At 42.8% G+C, this 21,242-nt stretch overlaps 1 protein-coding gene across 13 annotated transcripts in view; it reads left to right on the top strand.

Annotated features, from left to right (window-relative positions):
• The window catches only part of TARS1 (threonyl-tRNA synthetase 1), a 205,249-nt gene that overhangs the window by 180,926 nt on the left and 3,081 nt on the right, over positions 1 to 21,242 (top strand). For 12 of the 13 annotated variants that reach the window (XM_083402796.1, XM_083402794.1, XM_083402802.1 and 9 more), the window contains 16 exons: positions 6,825 to 6,905; positions 8,358 to 8,548; positions 9,104 to 9,227; positions 10,172 to 10,293; positions 10,623 to 10,740; positions 11,591 to 11,655; positions 11,742 to 11,820; positions 12,619 to 12,765; positions 13,845 to 13,943; positions 15,252 to 15,418; positions 17,469 to 17,631; positions 17,719 to 17,856; positions 18,154 to 18,231; positions 19,079 to 19,179; positions 19,270 to 19,374; positions 20,653 to 20,725. In XM_083402796.1, the coding sequence (XP_083258922.1) occupies positions 6,825 to 6,905; positions 8,358 to 8,548; positions 9,104 to 9,227; positions 10,172 to 10,293; positions 10,623 to 10,740; positions 11,591 to 11,655; positions 11,742 to 11,820; positions 12,619 to 12,765; positions 13,845 to 13,943; positions 15,252 to 15,418; positions 17,469 to 17,631; positions 17,719 to 17,856; positions 18,154 to 18,231; positions 19,079 to 19,179; positions 19,270 to 19,374; positions 20,653 to 20,725 (1,851 nt within the window). Of the gene's footprint in view, positions 1 to 3,696; positions 3,947 to 6,824; positions 6,906 to 8,357; positions 8,549 to 9,103; positions 9,228 to 10,171; positions 10,294 to 10,622; positions 10,741 to 11,590; positions 11,656 to 11,741; positions 11,821 to 12,618; positions 12,766 to 13,844; positions 13,944 to 15,251; positions 15,419 to 17,468; positions 17,632 to 17,718; positions 17,857 to 18,153; positions 18,232 to 19,078; positions 19,180 to 19,269; positions 19,375 to 20,652; positions 20,726 to 21,242 lie in introns of those variants that run through there. The other variant, XM_083402804.1, reaches the window with a different exon arrangement.

Raw genomic sequence — 21,242 nt, 5'->3', positions numbered from 1 at the left:
TACATTTTTAAATTGCCATTTTAATTGCAATCACAAAATGAATGCCACATCTAGTGTGCCTTTAGCAAACCTGATTGGCAGAGGTTTTCCAAACTCATGTTTTTTATATAGCTCAAGGTTCTCATGGCTCTCTCCCTCCTCATTTAATCCCCACAACAATCCTGTGAGGTAGGTTTGGCTGAGGGGAAGTAACTGGCCCAAGGTCACCCAGTGAGCTTCATGGCTTACTGGGGATTCAAACCCAGGGCTCTAGCATCTTGGAAGAGCCACCCCATGCTGGGTCCTTTTTAATTTCTCCCCACCCCCCATGCACTGCAGTGCTCTGAGCAGCACCAAGCAATTGAGTTTAACTGCTTTTAATTTCCCACAATGCCCTGATGTATGGCCTTTTGTGAGGAATTGTGGGAAATTTAAATGGCAGCCCTTAGCTACAGAACAATGTCACTGGCTGTGAGCAGTAGCAAAAAGCTTGCTAAGGCTCTCCAACAAGGTTGGGGACCTATCAATAATGAATTTTGCCCAACGCTCTTGCTCTCTCTAATCTGGACTTGGCTCTGGTTGGCCTACAATGCCACTTTGTATTGGATCCGTGCCAAGAAATAGTTTCATGTAAATTTCCAGGATTGCAAAACAGAACAGCAACAAAAAAAAATCATAATGGAAAAAGGTTAAATGAATCCAAACAGAATCAAGGTCACAAAGGATTATATTCTGAAATGTGTAACTTTACTGCCCTCTCCTGGCTATATTTATAACATAATGTTAATAATGTACACCTTTCCAGAATCTACCAGTTGTTGCAGAGTTTTTCATTTCTCCTTTAAATAACTTTGTTTGCTATTTGTTTGTTTTTCACTAAATATTTTCTAGTTTTAGAATCTCATCTATGGTTCTAGTATTGTATCATACAAAGTGATATAATTATTTTTTATAAACAAAATGGTGAGACTCCTGCAAAAATTAGCTTCTTTTTCACATACCTTCATATGTTAACTTGCTAATGTACATTTGTGAACCATCATGCTTGAACTGAACAGTGGAAGATCTTCTTATTTATTTAAAGCACATTTACTCACCTCTCCAGTCCAAAAGGCTCCAAGGGTGACTTACAAGATCAATAGTAAGTTAAGTCCCTGCCCTGATTGTTAACAATCTAAAAGACATGACACACAAGGAAAAAGGGTGGGGAGGAAGGAATAAAAAAAAAAAAGTAAAGTCAGGCACCAGTTCATACAGTATATACACAGAGACAACTTTGAATATATTAGACACTTTGGTTTCTCCATCAGAAAACAAGAAAATCACTCACAAAGGTAAAGGGACCCCTGACCATTAGGTCCAGTCACGGACTCTGGGGTTGCGGCGCTCATCTCGCTTTATTGGCCGAGGGAGCCGGCATACGGCTTCCGGGTCATGTGGCCAGCATGACTAAGCCGCTTCTGGTGAACCAGAGCAGCGCATGGAAACGACGTTTACCTTCCCGCCAGAGCGGTGCCTATTTATCTACCGTACTTGCACTTTGACGTGCTTTTGAACTGCTAGGCTGGCAGGAGCAGGGACTGGGCAATGGGAGCTCACCCCGTTGCGGGGATTCGAACCGCTGACCTTCTGATCGGCAAGTCCTAGGCTCTGGTTTGACCCACAGCACCACCCGCGTCCCCAAATACCCGAAAGGAAAAATTCAGGCTAGAATCCTATTGTTGTTGTTGTTGTTGTTGTTGCTGCTGCTGCTGTTAGCATCCGTCTGTCTCGAGAGACAATAGAGTGCACCTCTGAGGATGATGTCTAACTGCTGTGTTAGCAGGACCTAAGTGATCTCCCAGGACATGGTGGTTCTGGGCTGCCCAGATGACAAGACCCACCACTTTCAGCCTCCCTGATGTGGTGCAAAGGACAGCAGAGCATTATGTTTGGCACCAGCTTGGCTGCAGGAGTTGCCAGAAGGAGGTATACAAGGCACCATCCAGCTGTTTTAGGGACTCCACTCTGGATTTGTGTAGGGTTTACTCCTTAGCCTTTTCTTCTCCCAAAGATAAGAACAGTGGAGGTTTAGGATCAGAGTTTTCCTACTCCTAGATGGGCCACCTTCCCAGGTTGACAAGCCTCACCTGCCCCCCAGTTCCCTCTACAGCATGTGCAGAAACCACCTTCCAAACTGTGGGGCCCACTATTGGTCTGTTCCGCTCAATCCACCAGAGCCTGTCTTTGCACGCATAATTTCTTTTTAATTTTCCATGATTTATTTCTTTTATTAAATCTGCAAAATTAATTTATTTAACAAGAAACAAAATACAATGAGTAATAATGCACTATTTTGAAAAGTTTCTTTTTATAGATAGCATAGTGTATAGACTTTCTTTTAAATACTATGAACTGGATTTAATTAATGAAAAACTAAGACTTAATTGAAGTGTTTATGATTAGCTAGTACAGCTAATTACTTAAAACAGGGAAGTATAAGTGTCTGATAGAATTGTAGTGTGCTTTTTTCAGTATGTTGTTTGTTAGTATGGTATGTATGCTTGTGTTTTTATATTGTAAATCACCCTGTGATCCTTGGATGAAGGGCGGTATAGAAATTTAAGAAAATAAATAAACATTATCTTGCTTTTTATGTTTTCATATTGTTGCAAACCGCTGTGAATGATACAGCAGTATATATATTGGACCCCAGCCAGCATTTCCTATATATATATATATATATGTATATAAGAAATATTAAAGAAATATTAAAGAAATATAGTGGTACCTCAGGTTAAGTACTTAATTCGTTACGAAGGTCCGTTCTTAACCTGAAACTGTTCTTAACCTGAAGCACCACTTTAGGTAATGGGGCCTCCTGCTTCCGCTGCGCCACCGGAGCACGATTTCTGTTCTCATCCTGAAGCAAAGTTCTTAACCCGAGGTAATATTTCTGGGTTAGCGGAGTCTGTAACCTGAAGCTTATGTAACCCGAGGTACCATTGTACTGGCTGGGGCTCATGACAGCTGCAGTCTAATAGCGTTCAGAGAGCCACAGGTTTTTGCTGTGCTTGATTTAAATAATTTTTTTAAAAAATCACAGCTATCTGCTAATCATTCTGGCTGCAGACAGACCAGACACAAATTCTGACTTGCCAGCGACTTTCATACCAGATAAAATACATGGCAAAAAGTGGAGCACATTAGGAACCGGCCACTCTACGCAGGGCCTGTGCTATCATTGGATCAGTGTGAAAGACTTCAGAGGGGCGCAGTACTGACCTTTGAAAGGGCACGTTTTTATACAGATTAGTTTTCGTTACATCTTTTTAAATCTGATATTTTATTTTTATTTTATATTCTGAAGTTTTATCATTTTTGAAGTAATTCATACCATATCCATATGTATGAAAAAGACCGTACAGTTGGTTGGAAATCTATGTAACATATACCTAAAAAGTGAAAATGCATTTAATTAAAAAAAATAAATTTAGCAGTTTCAAGTGCTTTTGATTTTTTCTAACACACACCAGTTTTGTTTTGTTTTTAAAATTGAAGTTAGCAATTTGGGGGAGGGGGATGCATTTTGTGTGTGTCTGGCGCAAAAAGAACAGCCTGGTACCGGCACTGACACCACCTGACGCCCGATTTGTGAAATGAGATCCCTTGAGAAAGCGATCGAGCGGGCGCGCACAACAACCAAGCCGCGTCCCCGCTCTCTCGCCTCTCCGAGCGAGCAGCTTCCGCTTTCGCTCCCGGGGATCGCCATCCTTCGCGCTCCGCCCCGCGCCCCGGCCTGGGCGGGCCCGGGAAGCACGTTTGCGGCGCGTTGCATCAGCTGCCGGGGCCTGCGCGACTGAAGCCAGCCCGGTTGAGTTCGCTGGCTGCCGCTGCTATTGGGCTCCTCGCCGCTTCGGAGGGAAGAACCGGCTCAGCCTGTGCAAGGAAGGAAGGAAGGAAGATGGAGACGGCGGCAGATGAACAGGTAAGGGGGCTCCAGTTTCGCGCCCAACCTCCATGGCGAGGCTGGCTGGAGGCAGCACCGGCCCTCGGTGCCTCCAGCCTTAAAAAGAGGCCTCGCCTTGGGCTCTTTTTCTCTCGCTTTCAAAGAAGCTTCTCCGAAGAATCCCGGCTGGGTTTGTAACGTGAGGACGCTGCTTGCGCGCACGGCCACTTTTACGCAGCGCCCTTGGCTGTGAAACATTTGGCGTGTCGCCTCCTTTCATACGTAGAAATGAAATAGTTTGCCCCCCCCCCCGATCCCTCGCACCCATCCCTTGCTGGAATACAAGGCCTTTCCCCGCAGGGACCTCCTGACACGCGCCTGTAATGTGTGAAGCGCCATACACGTGGACAGTATAGTGTTACGTGGACTCTCGGGAAGTCACCATGCAAATGTCAGCGAGGATGTTGTAGTTCGAAGACCAACCGCCACGCCACCCTTTTTCCCAAATCATGCTGGGTGCTTGTCTTTTAATTATTTTCTCTATTAAAAAACAAAACCTGCTTGGTATTCCACCTGCTTGGTATTCCTCCAAAGAGCTCAGAGTGTTGTGTATAGATGGGGGTCATTCAATAAAGAATGGTAGTTGCTGTTTCGTTTCCTCTCCAAGGTAGGGCAGCCCTTCCCCTAAAGCAAGTGGGATCTAGGAACAAAAAAAGTTGCCTCATACAGAGTCAGGCCATTTTTTCATCTAGCAATTCTGAGTTTCAAATGAGCAATTCTGAGTTTCAAATGAGGGGAATTCCTGCCTCTGCTTGGAAATTCTGGGAATTGAACCCAGGGATATTGTTCAGACACAGCAGGTGCTCTTCCTCTGCTATGGACCTATTTTTAAAAAAAGAAAAAAGAGAGGAAGTGCTTTTCATTAATTTTAAACAAACAGGACTGTTTCTTTTTAAAATCCTTGCCACTGTCCTGATTTTTGTGGTGTCCAATTTTCTTGTTTTACTTCAGTTTTGTGAACTGTCCTGAGATCTCTCCTACAGAGCAATCTGGGGATCTGATAAATCAGTCAAAAAACAGCCACAGGCTGCATCTTGATGTACAAAGGCAATACAGTGGTGCCTCACAAGACGAAAAGAATCCGTTCCGCGAGTCTCTTCGTCTAGCGGTTTTTTCCTCTTGCGAAGCAATCCCATTAGCGGTTTAGCGGCTATTAGCGGCTATTAAAGGCTTAAGGGATTAGCGGATTAGCTGCTAAAAGGCTATTAGCAGCTTAGTGCCTTAGAAAAAGGGGGTGGGGAGCGGAAAAAAATCGCAGGAACTCGCAAGACATTTTCGTCTTGCGAAGCAAGCCCATAGGAAATTCGTTCTGCGAAGCACCTCCAAAATGGAAAACCCTTTCGTCTAGCGGGTTTTCCGTCTTGCGAGGCATTCGTCTTGCGGGGCACCACTGTATGCTCATCTGATCACCAGATGCTTGAGGATAAGTCAGCCTCCATCTTGATGTTTCTGGGTTGCTTTGCTGCTCCTGGGCATAGAATGCCAGCCTAGATGGTCTCCTCCTGCCCAAGTTTATTAGGAAGTGTGAATACAGAACACTTCACCATGGCGGCAGCTTTGGATTAATCCATCTGCAGCTCCAAATTGTGAGTATGAAAGAGAAATAAAAATGGATTGAAGTACAACAGGCATGTGTTGAAAGCCCCCTCAGTACATTCACTCATTGACAGTGGTTGTCAACTTTTAGAGACAAGGAAGGGCTTGTTTGTGCGCCAGCGAGGAGTGCCAATGGGCTACAGGCACAAATTGTTTTGGGATTCCTGCTTTTAACTTTTCAGAATTGGATCACCAAGTGAGTAGTCCTCAACACTTTCAGGTTTGGCAATGCAAGGTCCCTGGGTAACAGTTTGTGCATTGGCACCACCTGTGCTTTCTGAGGAAAGAACGGCTGTGTTTCTGCCCTTTTCTTCAAAGAGAAGCTTGCAGGCCAAGGAATGCAATGCCATCTTGACATCTTGACAGCTGCGTAGCTAAGCATTTTAACTCCCCCAAAGTAGGAGTTGGTTTATTATTATTATTGATCTTACTTTCTTTTAGCTTAATAAGAGGGTTGTTAATAACAGAAATGGATTTGAGATTCCGGTGCAGCTAAAATGTTTAATTATCCTGAGTGTATTCACACTAAAGTTACAGAAATTCCTCTGCTATTCTTACCATTTCTTTTCTTTTTTTAAAATATTATTTATTAGATGTTTAATAGTTACAGAAAGAAAAAAGGTTAAAAAAAAGAAACAATAAACAATTTAACAAACAATACATCAAAAATAGAAAGAAAAAACAGTACAACAAAACAACAAGAAAAAACAAAAACATTTAAAAACACATCCAAATTTCATATCTTTATCTTTCATTTGCTTGTTTCCTCGACTTCCTCGCACCTCCCTTTTTTGTATTCTAGTTCAAATTAGCTGGTTCAGCAAATCCTTTCCCTCTTTCTCAATTTTTTGTTCTATAATTTATCTTAACACAGTCTACCTTTAAATTTTCCACTTTAGCCCATTAACGATCAGTTTTTGCATAATTCTTAATAACATTTCTGCTAAAACCATATAACTTCATTCCAGTATCCTTCTAACATTCATTAATTTTGCAATATTTCTGTAAATATACTGGTCTCGGATTCTGCCAGTCATTTCCGCCATTTCCATGTAGTCCATCAGCTTCATCCCCCATTCTTCCAGAGTGGGTAGATCTTGTGTCTTCCAATACTTTGCGATGAGTATTCTTGCTGCTGTTGTGGCGTACATAAAAAAAGGATATTCTTACCATTTCTAAACAGAATAACGATATTTCTAGCAGGATTAATGATGACACATTTTGAAACAAGTGCCTTGGTGCTTTTCTTTTATTCTTCTAGATCATTGCTGGGGGAGAGAAGAAAAAAGAACCAGGAAAGAAGAAGAACAAGGAAGGAACTGGTGATGGTGGGTGCTTGGAGGTAAGCCTCTACTTCATGTTTCACAACGGTGGGCAACTGGTGGTCCTCTAGATGTTGTTTGACTACAGCTCCCATTATTCCTGACCATTGACTGTGGTTCCTGGGGCTGATGAGAGCCCAGCAACATCCCACCTCCGTGCTTAAACTGTTTACACCCTGACCTGGAGCATATTTTCTTAGGAAGTAAGTTGCTCTGATTTTTCCATACAATTTATTTCTGAATGGGTGTGCCCTTAAAACTTTTCCCCCAAGGGTTTTGTCACAGTTTGAGTTCAGAGGGATGCAAAAGCAAGGTCAACCAACCTTTTCTGATGACAGACCTCTCTCTGTACCATAGGCAGGGTGCTCCCAGAAGGCACCTGTAGATAATTTGGTCTTTATGGCTCAACCTCTAAAAGTGTATCTACATGTGAATCCAGGTATACATACAAACATCTCCCTGTAACATAGAAGTATTATGGGGCTTAGTTGAGATGTGCTGGAGGTTGCTCAGAGGCCTGAAGGGATGTGTGATCTGGCCAGCTATGGTTATATTTGAGATGGTTGGGTAGGAACATCAAAACAACTTGGGTCGATCAGACCCAAATTTCTCCCTAGTCCATAACTAGGGAGAATAGTTTTTGCTTTTTAACCCCCTCCGCCAAATACTTGGTATTCAGATATATGCTGCTATTCAATATGCAGATTCAATTTTGTTATAACAAGCTATAGTAAAATAATATGTTGACTTAGAGCTATTCTGGATGGTTTCTGAGACTCTGAATAAAAGTATGCTTACTAAGGTTTTGTTCAACCCCTCTCGCTCTCCATGCTTCAGGAAGCTATCAGCAAGCCTGGGGAGCCCGTGGGAGTTCTCACAGGGCTCCCTAGGCTGCGGATAGCAGCCTGCTTCCCAGAGCGCGGGGCGCGCTGAAACCAGAGCGCCCGGTGCTTCGGGAATACACCCGCAGCCTGCTTCCCGGAGCGCGGCCGCGCTGAAAGCAGAGCGCCCGGCGCTTCGGGAAGACATCTGCAGCCCCACGAGCTCGGGGGACAGCGGGGAGGCGCAGTGCCGCCATCCCGCTATTCCCCGACCTGGTTTGGATTCCCCGACCTGGTTTTGGGGGGGGGGGAATAAAATTTGTTTTCCTTTATTTCCCCCCCCCCCAAAAAAAAACTAGGTGCATCCCATGGGCCGGTATGTCCTATGGGACGAAAAATATGGCATTTTAGATGAACTTTGAAGTACAGTGGTACCTCCGGTTACGAGTGGGATCGTCCTGGATGCCCAGCCGTATCCCGAAGATTTCGTAACCGGAGGACCGCTTCTGAGCTTCTGAAACCCACTTCTGGTTTTGCTGCGTTCGCAACCCAAAGATTACGTTACCTGAAGGTCATGTAACCCGAGGGTCCACTGTAGTTAATAAGACTAGTTTCCACAAAATCCCTTTTTCTCCACCTTTTTGCATGCAGCTGAGTCAGTTGCCTGACTACATCAACCCGCGGCTAGAAATGTATCATAAACTGAAAGCAGAACATGACGCACTTATGGCAGAACGAGCTGCTAAAGAAAGCCGACCCATTAAAGTTACCTTACCTGACGGCAAGCAGGTTGATGCTGAATCCTGGAAGACAACGCCCTACCAAATTGCCTGTGGAATCAGGTGAGCTTCATCTTGGAGTGCAGCATTTCTTATTTGGGTATTTAATCCTTAATAGTGCGCTAACCACCCTCTCCTCTGCTTTTATTCTTCTTTCTTTCTCTAAAATTGTATTCAATATTTTCAAAAGTGATTTATTATAGGAATAAGCTTATTGTGAAGATGCTTGCTTCAATGAGGTATATTAAAGTGATTACACACACACACACACAAACACATACACACACACACGTTGGCAGTAGTTCTATGCTACTTCATGTAGCTAACTGTTAGTCGCTGGATAATAATTTTGAATTAAACTCAGGAAATTCTATACCTTACAAAAATCTTCTCTTGAGCAAAAGACCTTGATCCACTAAACACACAGACTCTGATAGCAGGTTTTTATATCTTGAAAAATAATATTTGAATAGCCCTGGTAGGATTAGGAAATTGGTTTATTGCTTATGGGAGTGCACATTCGGAGAAGTGATCAGTTGTAACTCATGTGCTATTTAAGTATATCTGTTGTTGCTTGCTGTATAGAAACAGCTTATTATAACTATTTTACCTTTTTAGTCAAGGTTTGGCCGACAACACTGTTATTGCTCGAGTGAACAAAATGGTTTGGGATCTAGATCGTCCTTTGGAGGCAGACTGCTCCTTGGAACTGCTAAAGTTTGATGATGATGAAGCAAAAGCGGTATGTAATCTACTATTTATGAACTACCCATTTTCTAAATCTTTCACTGAGCCCTGTCATCACCTGCTGTTCAGTTCCTAGTGGCTAGTGTTGGACTTTGACCGTGGAGACCAGTCCCCACTCAGCCATGAAGCTTGCTGGGTGACTTTGGGCCACGCACTGTCTCTGAGCCTAACCTATCTTACAAGGTTGTTGTAGTGATTAAATGAGGAAGTGGAGAACAAAGAGTTCCATCTTGAGCTCTTTGGAGAAAAGATGGGATATAAAATGAATGATATTGGGGTGACAGCTCAGAGCAGATGTATTGAAATCAATGGATTAAAATTTACATCACTTGAGTTTAATGAGTCTATTCAATATGACTAGCGTTGGATGTTTCTTTCAATAATCTTCAAGCATTTTTAAAAATTGGGAAATCACTCTTTATTAAGATAGAGATTAGCACAGAGTTTAGTGTTTTTGGAAGAATTAATTATGCCAAGTAATACAAAAAGGGAGGGATGTGGGTGGCGCTGTGGGTTAAACAACAGAGCCTAGGACTAGCTGATCGGAAGGTTGGCAGTTCGAATCCCCGCGACAGGGTGAGCTCCCATTGCTGCCAACCTAGCAGTTTGAAAGCACATCAGAGTGCAAGTAGATAAATAGGTACCGCTCCGGCGGGAAGATAAACGGCGTTTCTGTGCCCTGCTCTGGTTCGCCAGAAGCGGCTTAGTCATGCTGGCCACATGACCCGGAAGCTGACCTTGGCCAGTAAAGTGAGATGAGCGCCGCAACCCCAGGGTTGGTCACAACTGGACCTGATGGTCAGGGGTCCTTTAATGCAAAAAGGGGAGCGGAAGATTTAAATGTTATATTATAACTCTTGAACTACTGTGGAAAAGGAAGATGTTAGACGATGGCAGCCCAGGAGTCTGAGCTCCCTCTCTTTCTTCCCCTCTTGCTAGGTGTATTGGCACTCAAGTGCCCATATAATGGGTGAAGCCATGGAAAAAGTATATGGTGGCTGCTTGTGTTATGGCCCGCCGATAGAGAATGGGTTTTATTATGACATGTTCCTTGAAGATGGGTAAGTTTTTGCTCTTGTTAAAGTGAAAGTATCTGGATTGTTCTATATTGTAGCCTAGCCTAAATGAAAGAAAACACAAATCCCCCTGGAACATGGATTGAATAAGTCTGTGAATTTAAATTGTTTGCTGTTTTCCTTCATGATGATGTCGGAATGACTGGTAGTGTACATTCTCTGACTCTCTGGTTCCTGTTTGCCTAGAGGCCAGCCTTCTTGGTAGGGAAAATTGTGTTTTTGTGATGGAACACGTGGGAATGTAAGAGAGAGATAGACCTCAAGAAAACAACCTGCACACCTTTATTAAAAAATAAAATATTTGTCCACTCTAGGGGTGTCTCTAGCAATGACTTTCCTGGTCTAGAGGCATTATGCAAGAAAATTATGAAAGAGAAGCAACCCTTTGAGCGACTGGAAATTAAGAAGGAAACCTTGCTTGAAATGTTTAAGGTAAGAGTTCAGAGCATATGGTTCATGTTGTCTGTCACTATCACGTCTACAACAGCATTAGCTGTGTGTTCTTTTGCAATTTTTTATCTGGTTATTTGAATGCAGATTATTAGTTTACCCATGTCTTATGGTCTTGATGGATGGCAGATTCCATTTCAGCAATCTTAGGTAGAAGATTCTTTTTTTCACTAAGCTATTGCCAAATACACCCCCTCCCATTGTGCTGTGGGTACTCTTTTCAAATCAACTGCTTATTGCAGTATTGAATGGTTCAGTTGGGATAATGCTTTGAAACATATACTGTTTTTACTAGATTATTACAAAGATTTAAGATGGAAATATGCTACAGAAATCTCAGAATCCTAATCATTCTCCCTTGAACTTCTCTGCTTCTCACTAGTTTACTAATCTCACAATCCAGTATTGGTTTGTGTAAGTCCTATGGTATGAACATATAGGTAAAGAACAGGTTTTTGGCTCATTGTATTCTGAATCTTGCAATCACTAGGCTGGGAATTATGTGCAACTATTGGCTCGTGAGGTTCTGCAGAGTCCTGGCTTCCATTTCTGTTAAGGTCAGACAGAATGGAGATTTCAACTAAGGCTGAAGATTTGCTGAATATTGGATGATGCAGTTGTAGAGCAACCCATATTTTCCTTGAGACATCTTTTAAGATTGTTTGACTTCATGAGACAGAGAAATAAAATTCTTAGTGTCTGTAGAGTGACTTTTTGTTTTTATGGTTCCCTTTTGTATGATTTGGCAATATATTACAGGCATATGTAAAGATGCAGTTTGGATCTTAACAGTGGCATAGAATTAACTCCCACTCTTCTGTTTTTCTTAAAGTACAATAAGTTCAAGTGTCGGATCTTGAATGAAAAAGTCAACACTCCAACTACTACTGTATACAGGTAAAAGAATACAAAAATCAGCCAAACCCAGAGCTCCTATAGTGTAACTATTTGGGAGTCTGATTGTTATCCTTGTGTGGTTTTAGGTGTGGCCCTTTGATCGATCTCTGCAGAGGACCTCATGTCAGGCATACTGGTAAAATAAAGGCATTAAAAATACATAAGGTAAGAAATTAAACCATAGTGCAATTAAAGTAAGAGTGTAGAAATCTCAGGGCTAATCCTCAGTGGTAGGATTTTCTGGGAGTGTGCTGAGGTTTTAAAATCAGATCAAAAATCAATTTCATTAATGAAGAATTAATTCATTAGAGTGGCTTTTAGCCAATGTAGATCTCTACAATTCATGCCCATTCTATACTGCACTGCAGATAGGAAGACAAGAAACCTATATACCAATTTAACTTACCTGAATTGTTTTTGTAAATTGAGGTTTTTTTCAAGCAGTGTATAAATTCTATGAAGTAAATAAATTAGATACTATTAAGTTAAAGAGTTTTTTTTTAAAAGGTACCATATTCTCATGCTAGCTATTGAACTCAATGGACTGAAAGAAAATACTTTGGCCCCATTTAAGTTAGCATATATTTCATGTGGCAGTAAAGGCTTTGTAAGTCCCACTGACTTCAGTGAGATTTTTAAGCGCTTCTGCTGCTTTGGTTTTTGTCCATTCTCTTGTCTTTGTGTATTGTGGCCATAGTTGTCAAATGATGGGGCTGCTTTTTTGGGGATGCAGCTTTAGAATATGCAACTATTTGTTTACATTACTTTTTAATATCCTCATCTTCCCCTCCCACTGGTTTTCTCAAGCACAAGAAACTTTAAAGTATCTGAGAATATAAGAAGTATGCAGCTTCAAAACACAGATCTTACACATAGTGAAGCCTTCCTGAGTAAAGTTTAGAGTTGCTGTTAATAAGCTCTGCAACATCGCTTTGTGGTATTAAACTGTTTCTGTGATTCCAGAATTCCTCTACATATTGGGAAGGGAAGTCTGATATGGAAAGCCTGCAGAGAATTTATGGAATTTCATTCCCAGATCCAAAAATGCTGAAAGAATGGGAGAAGTTCCAAGAGGAGGCGAAAAACAGAGACCACAGAAAAATTGGGCGGGTAAGATTAACATCAGTTGCATGGATTTGAGCTGGTCATATGAGGAGAGTAAAATTGCTCCTTAATGTTTTCGATGTAATAAAATAAATGGTCTATTTAATTCTGTAGGCATTATTTCAAAATATTTTTAAAGTATGTATTTATTACTTAAGATGCTGAATATTTAGATGTAGGCATGCATTAACTTTTAGCGTTTGTTTGCTGTACAGACGGCAACCATTTTAGGCATGTCCAATTGATGTGTGGGTCCATTTGGACCCGGAAGAGGTAGAACAGGAGATGGAAAGAGACAGAACACGCTTATACACACTGTGCAATGTGCAGAGGGGCTGCACATGGAACCCCCACGTGAAAAAACGCCCACGTGAAATGGTTGCTGCCTGTATTACAGGGTTGGGGGACTTCTGGGCTGTGGCTCCCCAAGCCTTTGAATTGGGCCCATGGCACTCTCCCTATGCCACAGTCCCGCATCGACTCACTTCACTTCCCCGCTTTGTTCTGCTCCCTCCATGAATGCAGCAAAGTGACCATGGAGAAACAGAAGGATTTCATTCTTGGCCGGCTACTCTGATGAAGCAGAGTCCGCTATCCCTGCTTTGACAGCCCATTCTCTTGCTTCATTTCGCTTTTCTGAGCTTGGCTGCCTTGCTGTGCCTTGTGAAAGGGGAGCCCCCTTCTTAGCACACAGAGAGCTGGCTGCCTTCCACTAAGGCCAGCTCACTGCCTTCCCTCGTGAAAGACTCGCCTCTAAAACCTGGTGGAGGCAAATGGAACATGGGGTGAAAAATTAAGTATCCAATGGCAAATGCCACCAAACCGTTAAACTTTTTTTCCCATTCATTGTAGTTTCTCTGAAGGTTCCTTCTCTTTTTCACGCTGTGGTGGAATAAAACGTCTTCCTACTTATTTTCCGCCTCTTCTGGAGATTGTTCACGTTTTCTTAGAGAAGCTATGTATGTTTTGAAGGCCTGGCTCCTTTTGTGTGATGTTATAAAGTGATGGTTCATTTCGATGTTGCCTAAGAACCTCCGTCACAACTTTAGCACAGGTGCAAACTGCTTTTTGGTTTCTCTCCCCAGGATCAAGAACTGTTTTTCTTCCATGAACTCAGTCCTGGGAGCTGTTTTTTCTTACCAAAAGGAGCATACATCTATAATACGCTGATAGCATTCATTAGGGTAAGTTTGAGACACACGTCCAGTTCATCTTTGCCCGCAGCCGCCTGTGATCTCTTGGAACAGTGACTTGCGTTTGCACAGAGGCAACGCAAAGGAGAAGATTGCATTGACTGCTTTCAAAGCTCCCTATGCGCAGTCTGTTTCATATGAGCCATATAATATAAGTGCTGCTTGCCAGTAAGCCTGCCCTGCCCCATGTATCCAGAGCAGAGCTACACAGCTTTTGCTAGACATGTACAGTGACGTGGCAGTAGCTCGGTAAGTTAACCCTTGTGCTGCCTTCACAAAACAAGAACAACAACCCAGGTTTATCACACTTTAGCACGGTCACTTTGTAGCTGGCAGCAGCATTTGGCTTTGTGGTCACAAGTTGTGAAAGCCTGTATTAAAGCCAAGTATAACAGCAGAAGCAGAGTACAGCTGATCAGCCTCTTGAATTACTCACAAATTATTAACTGTACAAGTCACTCATAGCTTTAATGGATTTCTATTGATTTTGGGGCCCGTCTGACAACTAGACTATCAGTTCATGATTTTGTTGATCTGATCATTAAAAGAAGTGGGTCGCTATGAGTTACAGTCCTTGGCAAGGTCCTTAATGTTTGTTTCAGATATGGTGTTACGTAGTCATAGATGTAGGGACACAGGTGGCACTGTGGTCTAAACCACTGAGCCTCTTGGGCTTGCCGATCAGAAGGTTAGTGGTTCGAATCCCCGTGACGGGGTGAGCTCCAGTTACTCAGTCCCAGCTCCTGCCAACCTAGCAGTTTGAAAGCACACCAGTGCAAGTAGATAGATAGGTACCGCTCCAGTGGGAAGGTAAACGGCGTTTCCGTGCGCTGCTCTGGTTTTGCCAGAAGCAGCTTAGTCATGCTGGCCACATGACCCGGATAAACTGTCTGCGGACAAACGTTGCCTCCCTCGGCCAGTAAAGCAAGATGAGCACCGCAACCCCAGAGTCGTTCGCGACTGGACTTTACTGTCAGGGGTCCTTTACCTTTACCTTTTTAGTCATAGATGTGTGTTGTGCTGACCCTCTGGCATCAGAAGTCACATTGCAACTGTGATGTCCTCTTTCTTTGTGGAACACACTTTTTCTCTAGCCCCTATACCCCATTATTATTATTATTACTGAAGTTGGGGGGGGGGCAGGCTAATAGGCCTAGTTTGTTGATCTGCCATGAAGAGCGCTTTGCTCAATTTTGACATAGATTTGACATCTCTATAGGCGTTTGAATCACCGACCGGACTTTCTCAGTCTGCCTCCTCTTAGGTGTTTCTGATTTTTACCTCTCTTCTTTTTTCCAGAGTGAATACCGAAAGCGAGGATTCCAGGAAGTTGTGACACCAAATGTCTACAACAGCAAGCTCTGGGTGACTTCAGGGCACTGGCAGCATTACAGTGACAACATGTTTTCCTTTGAGGTGGAAAAAGAGATCTTTGCTCTGAAGCCAATGAATTGCCCTGGACATTGGTACTGGCTTAGTCGGGGACTGCTTTGAGATTACTTCACTTTCTTTCCCCTTCCTTGTGTGCTGCTTGGCCGCTGTCGAACCACCCTTGCAAGGGTGGATAAAAATCAATGATTTTTAAAAAATAAAATAAAAAAATCAGATTAAAAAAAAATTTAAATCAGATTTTTAAAAATTTATATTGGATTTTAAAAATAAAATGCTTTTGGAGGAAAAAATCTTTCTAAAGATAGTTTTCTATTAAAGTTACATTATAGTCCAAAGGCTATTTATCAGGAAATAAGGATTTGTTTTAAGTTTTTCATGTTTGCTAAAACTCAGTCTAAGGTTTGTTTGTTTTTAAAAAATAATAATTGTTTAACCACATCATTTAACAGACATGGATACATATGCTTTAATGTTATTGTTTTAGTTAAATAAATTGTTATTAAGGAAATGATTATTTTTCTCCTTCCTATAATGTACAGCAGAAAAGTTGTCCAAATAGTTAACTTATTAAACCTCACAATAATTTCACAATTATCTGTCCATGTATTTCTAATAGTATCATAGAATCATAGAATCATAGAATCATAGAGTTGGAAGAGACCACAAGGGTCATCGAGTCCAACCCCCTGCCAAGCAGGAAACACCATCAGAGCACTCCTGACATATGGTTGTCAAGCCTCTGCTTAAAGACCTCCAAAGAAGGAGACTCCACCACACTCCTTGGCAGCAAATTCCACTGTCGAACAGCTCTTACTGTCAGGAAGTTCTTCCTAATGTTTAGGTGGAATCTTCTTTCTTGTAGTTTGTATCCATTGCTCCGTGTCCGCTTCTCTGGAGCAGCAGAAAACAACCTTTCTCCCTCCTCTATGTGACATCCATCAAATCAGTAATTTTTGATATAACTCTGAAAACTACTGTGAAAAATTATAATTTCAAAAATGAAACCTTCCTCTGGTTGTATTAAGTTGATGCCAGCAAGATTGAGTCTTTCTGTAGAAAATGATTTAAAATCAAGTCTTACCAACTAGTGATTTAAATTGATTTGATTAAAATCAAATCCACCCTGATCCTTGCACAGTTAAATGTGCTATTTATGCTATGTGACCTTGGGCTGTAGAGGAAAAGATTCTGTGTCTTCATATGACAAAGAGCCCAAAAAAGGACATGGATCATTTTGCTGTAATCACTGCTACTGTTACCACCATTTTGCTCCTTCAACTTCCCTTACCTAGATTCCTATCTGAACCTTCCTTGGAAGTGCTGTTGCTTCTCCATAATAATCTCTGTGCCTCAGGCCTATGCCAGAGACCATGGGTCTGACTCCTGCTTTCCCCCTTGTAAGCCCTTTGCCCTGTTCCTTTGCATTCTACCTCTTTTCCATTTCCATTTGAACCCCCTTGAGCTAAAAAGGACTAGTTGTGACTTGTGTTTCAAAATGTTCAGAGTAATCAGTCGGTGATTGTATTTTGCCTTTATCTATCCGGTCAGTTAGGGACACGGGTGGCATTGTGGGTTAAACCACAGAGCCTAGGACTTGCCGATCAGAAGGTCGGCGGTTCGAATCCCCGTGACAGGGTGAGCTCCTGTTGTTCGGTCCCTGCTCCTGCCAACCTAGCAGTTCGAAAGCACGTCAAAGTGCAAGTAGATAAATAGGTACCACTCCAGCGGGAAGGTAAATGGTGTTTCCGTGCACTGCTCTGGCTCACCAGAAGCGGCTTAGTCATGCTGGCCACATGACCCGGAAGCTGTACGCCGGCTCCCTCAACCAATAAAGCGAGATGAGAGCCGCAACCCCAGAGTCCGTAACGACTGGACCTAATGGTCAGGGGTTCCTTTACCTTTTTATCCGGCCAGTGCGCTGTGCCAATCAATCATTTGGGATTCCGTTTGCAGTCAGCAGAGTCATTAGAATATTTTGGGATAGTATATTTTGGAGCAAGAGTAATATACAATGTAAACTAAATCTGCAGCATCTGAGGAGCTCGGCCTCTGTTGTTCAAGGCAGCCTTTGAAAAGCATTCTCTTATCAGAGCTGATTTCCAACACGTGTCCTGTTTCCTCCAGCCTCATGTTTGATCACCGGCCCAGATCCTGGAGGGAGCTGCCACTGCGACTGGCTGACTTTGGCGTTCTCCACCGCAACGAGCTGTCAGGGACGCTGACAGGCCTCACCAGAGTGAGGCGCTTCCAGCAGGACGACGCTCACATCTTCTGTGCCATGGAGCAGGTACAATATGACACGCAGTTGTGGGCAGGAAATGGCCTCATGAAAACGCCGGGACTTTGACTGCATCTCTTTTTGTTCCGTGTGCAGATTGAAGGGGAGATAAAGAGCTGTCTGGAGTTCTTGCGTGCCGTATATGACGTGTTCGGCTTCTCCTTCAAACTCAATCTCTCCACCCGCCCTGAAAAATACCTTGGAGATGTTGAAGTGTGGAATCAAGCTGAAAAGGTAGCCAATACCTCCTTGACCAGGAGCTATTTTTTTAAGCCTATTTAAGTGACTGCAAGAACTAAGAGGTATTCTAGATAACTCAATAGGCTTCTGGTGTTAATGGAATTTATGTTTTAATTTCCTGGCCGGTGTGTGTGTGTGTGTGTGTGTGTGTGTGTGTGTGTGTGTTTGTGTGTGGACTAAGGTAGCAAACGCTCCATGCCTATTTACGTTCAAACCGTGCAGTGAGGAAGAGAGAATATAAAATGAATTATGCAATGCAGAGCCACTAACCTGTATATCCTCTTCCGTTAGCAACTTGAAAATAGCCTGAATGAATTTGGTGAGAAGTGGGAACTGAACCCTGGAGACGGAGCTTTCTATGGGCCAAAGGTTAGTAAATTTGAAAACTTGCCTCCCTTCCCAGCATCTGGTCACTTTTGATACTTATTCCACAAGCAGCGATGGTGGATAAATTGTCCACCAGAGTTTATTTAGTTCTTAATTCCCACATGTCTGTACATACTTGTGGGAGGCAGGCAAGTTAAATGCTGGTTAAAGATGGGTCAGCTCTCTCTGCACTGTAGAAGCAGAATGATGCACAATTATTTTTCAGGCTACTTGGAATATAATGGACCTGCTTCATTCCTACTCGGGTGAACTTCCTTGCAGGGTAGAGAGTATACATCCATTTCACCATACAGAAGGCAGCCTTTACAGTTTGTGAACTAGGCTGAGAGAGAAGGCTAGGCCCAGATACATTTTTCCTTTGGGGCAGGGGGAGCCATCCCAGCCTAATTATGTTTATCTAGCAAAAAAGAGTTTGTAATTGGCCAGGTGTTCACTTTAAAAAATGATCAACGAAGTTGAGAATCAAGATGTGATGGGGGACAGAAAGTGGCCTTGCAAGCTAACCTCACATTAGTTGCCAGCTGGTCCGATGGCCCATTTGGCCACCAGGATGCTTCACTGTTCCCCCAGTTGGCAACCATGCAAAGGGTAGGGGCTGAGGGTGAGAGCAGATGCAAGGTCACCTTAGCATCTCGCTGCTCTTCCTGGCACAAACCTGTGGAGCTCATGAAAGACTAGGAGAAAGTGAGCCCATGGGTCCTTCCTCCAAGTGGTCCATGGTTAAAAGAAGGTGGGATGAGGAAATGGGATTTGCTTTAAAGTGTTGCTGAACCTAAGGATTCAATTAACATTTGCCTCATTTCCTCACACTCCTCCCGTAACCCAAAAGATTGACATTCAGATTAAAGACGCCATTGGCCGGTACCATCAGTGTGCTACAATCCAGTTGGATTTCCAGCTGCCCATAAGATTCAATCTCACCTATGTGAGGTGAGTGTGTCGTGTACTTCCTTTGGCTACAAAGCGTTTCCTGTTTTCTGAGGGCTTGTGTCTTGACGGAAGCCAATTTTTATCTTCTAGTCATGATGGCACTGACAAGAAACGGCCAGTGATTATCCACCGTGCTATCTTGGGATCTGTGGAGAGGATGATTGCTATCCTGACAGAAAACTATGGAGGCAAATGGTACTGAATATATCTTTCTCTCTCTGGTTTTGCCCAGTTTGTCCAATTCTAGCACATCCAGCGAAGCAGGCACAGTTCAAACCAGCTCTGCTTGTTCCAGGCTCTGTTCTGCCTGGTCGTCGTATTTTTTAAAATGTTCATTGGGTAGTGCATTTGGCCAGCTCTGTGAAATCCTATAAGAATTTTCAATATTATGCCTGAGCATGTGAACAGGAGGCCAGGGGTTTACATACAAGCCCGCCACCGCTGCAGACCTGGTTTCCAACCTTCCCTGGTTTCCTGATGGAGTGGAGGATACTAGACCTGTTCAAGTGAATGTGTGGAACCCCCTGAAAGCTGGAAACTTTGGGAAGGGAAGCATGCGCAAGGATGTTTGCTTGCATGCGCACCCCTGCCCCCACATTGCATATTCCCTTGCTTATATCTCTCACAAGTGCTTCTGCTAGGTGTGGGCACCATGGGAAGAGGGGAAGAGAGAGTAAAGGAAAAATAAGCAAGTCCTTGGGGAAATGGATTGAGAAAAGTGTCTGTGGATATGCGTTCTGTAAAGAAAGAAGTTTGTCTCAACGAAAAGGCACGACAGAAGAATTGCTGAGTTTGTCACCCTAAAGAGCTTAGGAAAGGTTATTGAAATTGTTAAAGTAATTTCTGTGAGAAATACAGTAAGCCTGTAACTTATGCGCATTTAACTTGTGCGCATTCAGCTTTACATGTGTGGAATTAAAAAAAAAGACTGGCGTTCCAGGAAAAAGGACTTTGGCAATAGCACCTGTCATGGAACCCAATGGCCTTTGACTACACACAGTTTTTGCTTAACTGCAATCTCAAGAATGTAACCCCTTCATACGTTGCAGGTTTACTGCACTCAAAGGCTTGATTCAAGTATAACAATTAAATTCATTAAGCCAAGAATGAGTACTTGGACCACAGACTTCCCCTGCCGCATAGGTTTTGGCACTTCTTTCATGATTGTTGAAATCACTATTTCTTGTCATGTCAAAACTGGGAACCCCATTTCAATTTAGGCTTACTAGGGTATGAAACAAGGATCTGGTCTGATCTGAATTAGGACATTTCCTGTAACAGTGTAATTTAGGTGCTTCACGGTCATTTTCCAATGAACTCTCGTTAAGCGACAGGATTGCGGAAGCAAGTTAGCTGGTACCGTCAGCCCTTTAAGCATAACATTGTTTGCTGTTCTGAGTGCAGTGTTGTCTTCCAAGTGGTATAATGATGTCTTCTGTTAACCCTCCTACTTTTGTTTCCTCCTTGCACAAGGCCGCTCTGGTTATCTCCTCAGCAGGTGATGGTGGTGCCAGTTGGACCAACACTTGATGAATATGCCCAAAAGGTAGGGGCTTAATTTTTCTAGTCCCAAATTTCCAGTCATGTCCTATGAGCTAAAGCACCTGCCATTGCTTGATGTTTTCACACTGGGCTGTTTGTAAGGCAATTCTACACATTTTGGCTAAGATCCGTGGTTTGCGCATGCGCAGTTGGAGTCTTAACTCTTTTTCTTCTGATGGAAGCATTTTTGTGCAGACGGTAGGTATTGATCAGCTTGGTTTGTTGTATTTCTATGCTGCTTTCCGTTCAGATGAATCCTCAAATGACTTACAAACAATAAACAACAATGGCTTAATAGAGCATCACAAGTATGGCATAAATCACATAATATAATTAACAAATCGCCAGTAAAACAATTGCATTTTATGAAATGCTATTAACGACCCAGCAACTAAAAAATAAATATCGCCATTACAGCATGCAGGAATGCCATTCCCTTGCCTATCTTTTGTCGTATGTACATGTAATGTATATATTGTGGGAAGCAGTGTGCAGGTGTGGGATTCCTGTGTTTGTGAGTG

This window comes from Podarcis tiliguerta (assembly GCF_965153285.1).
Source record: "Podarcis tiliguerta genome assembly, chromosome: 11".
NCBI classification, from domain to species: Eukaryota; Metazoa; Chordata; class Lepidosauria; order Squamata; family Lacertidae; genus Podarcis; species Podarcis tiliguerta.
The sequence above is the reverse complement of the archived record's forward strand: the minus strand, read 5'-3'. Positions and strand labels throughout refer to the sequence as shown.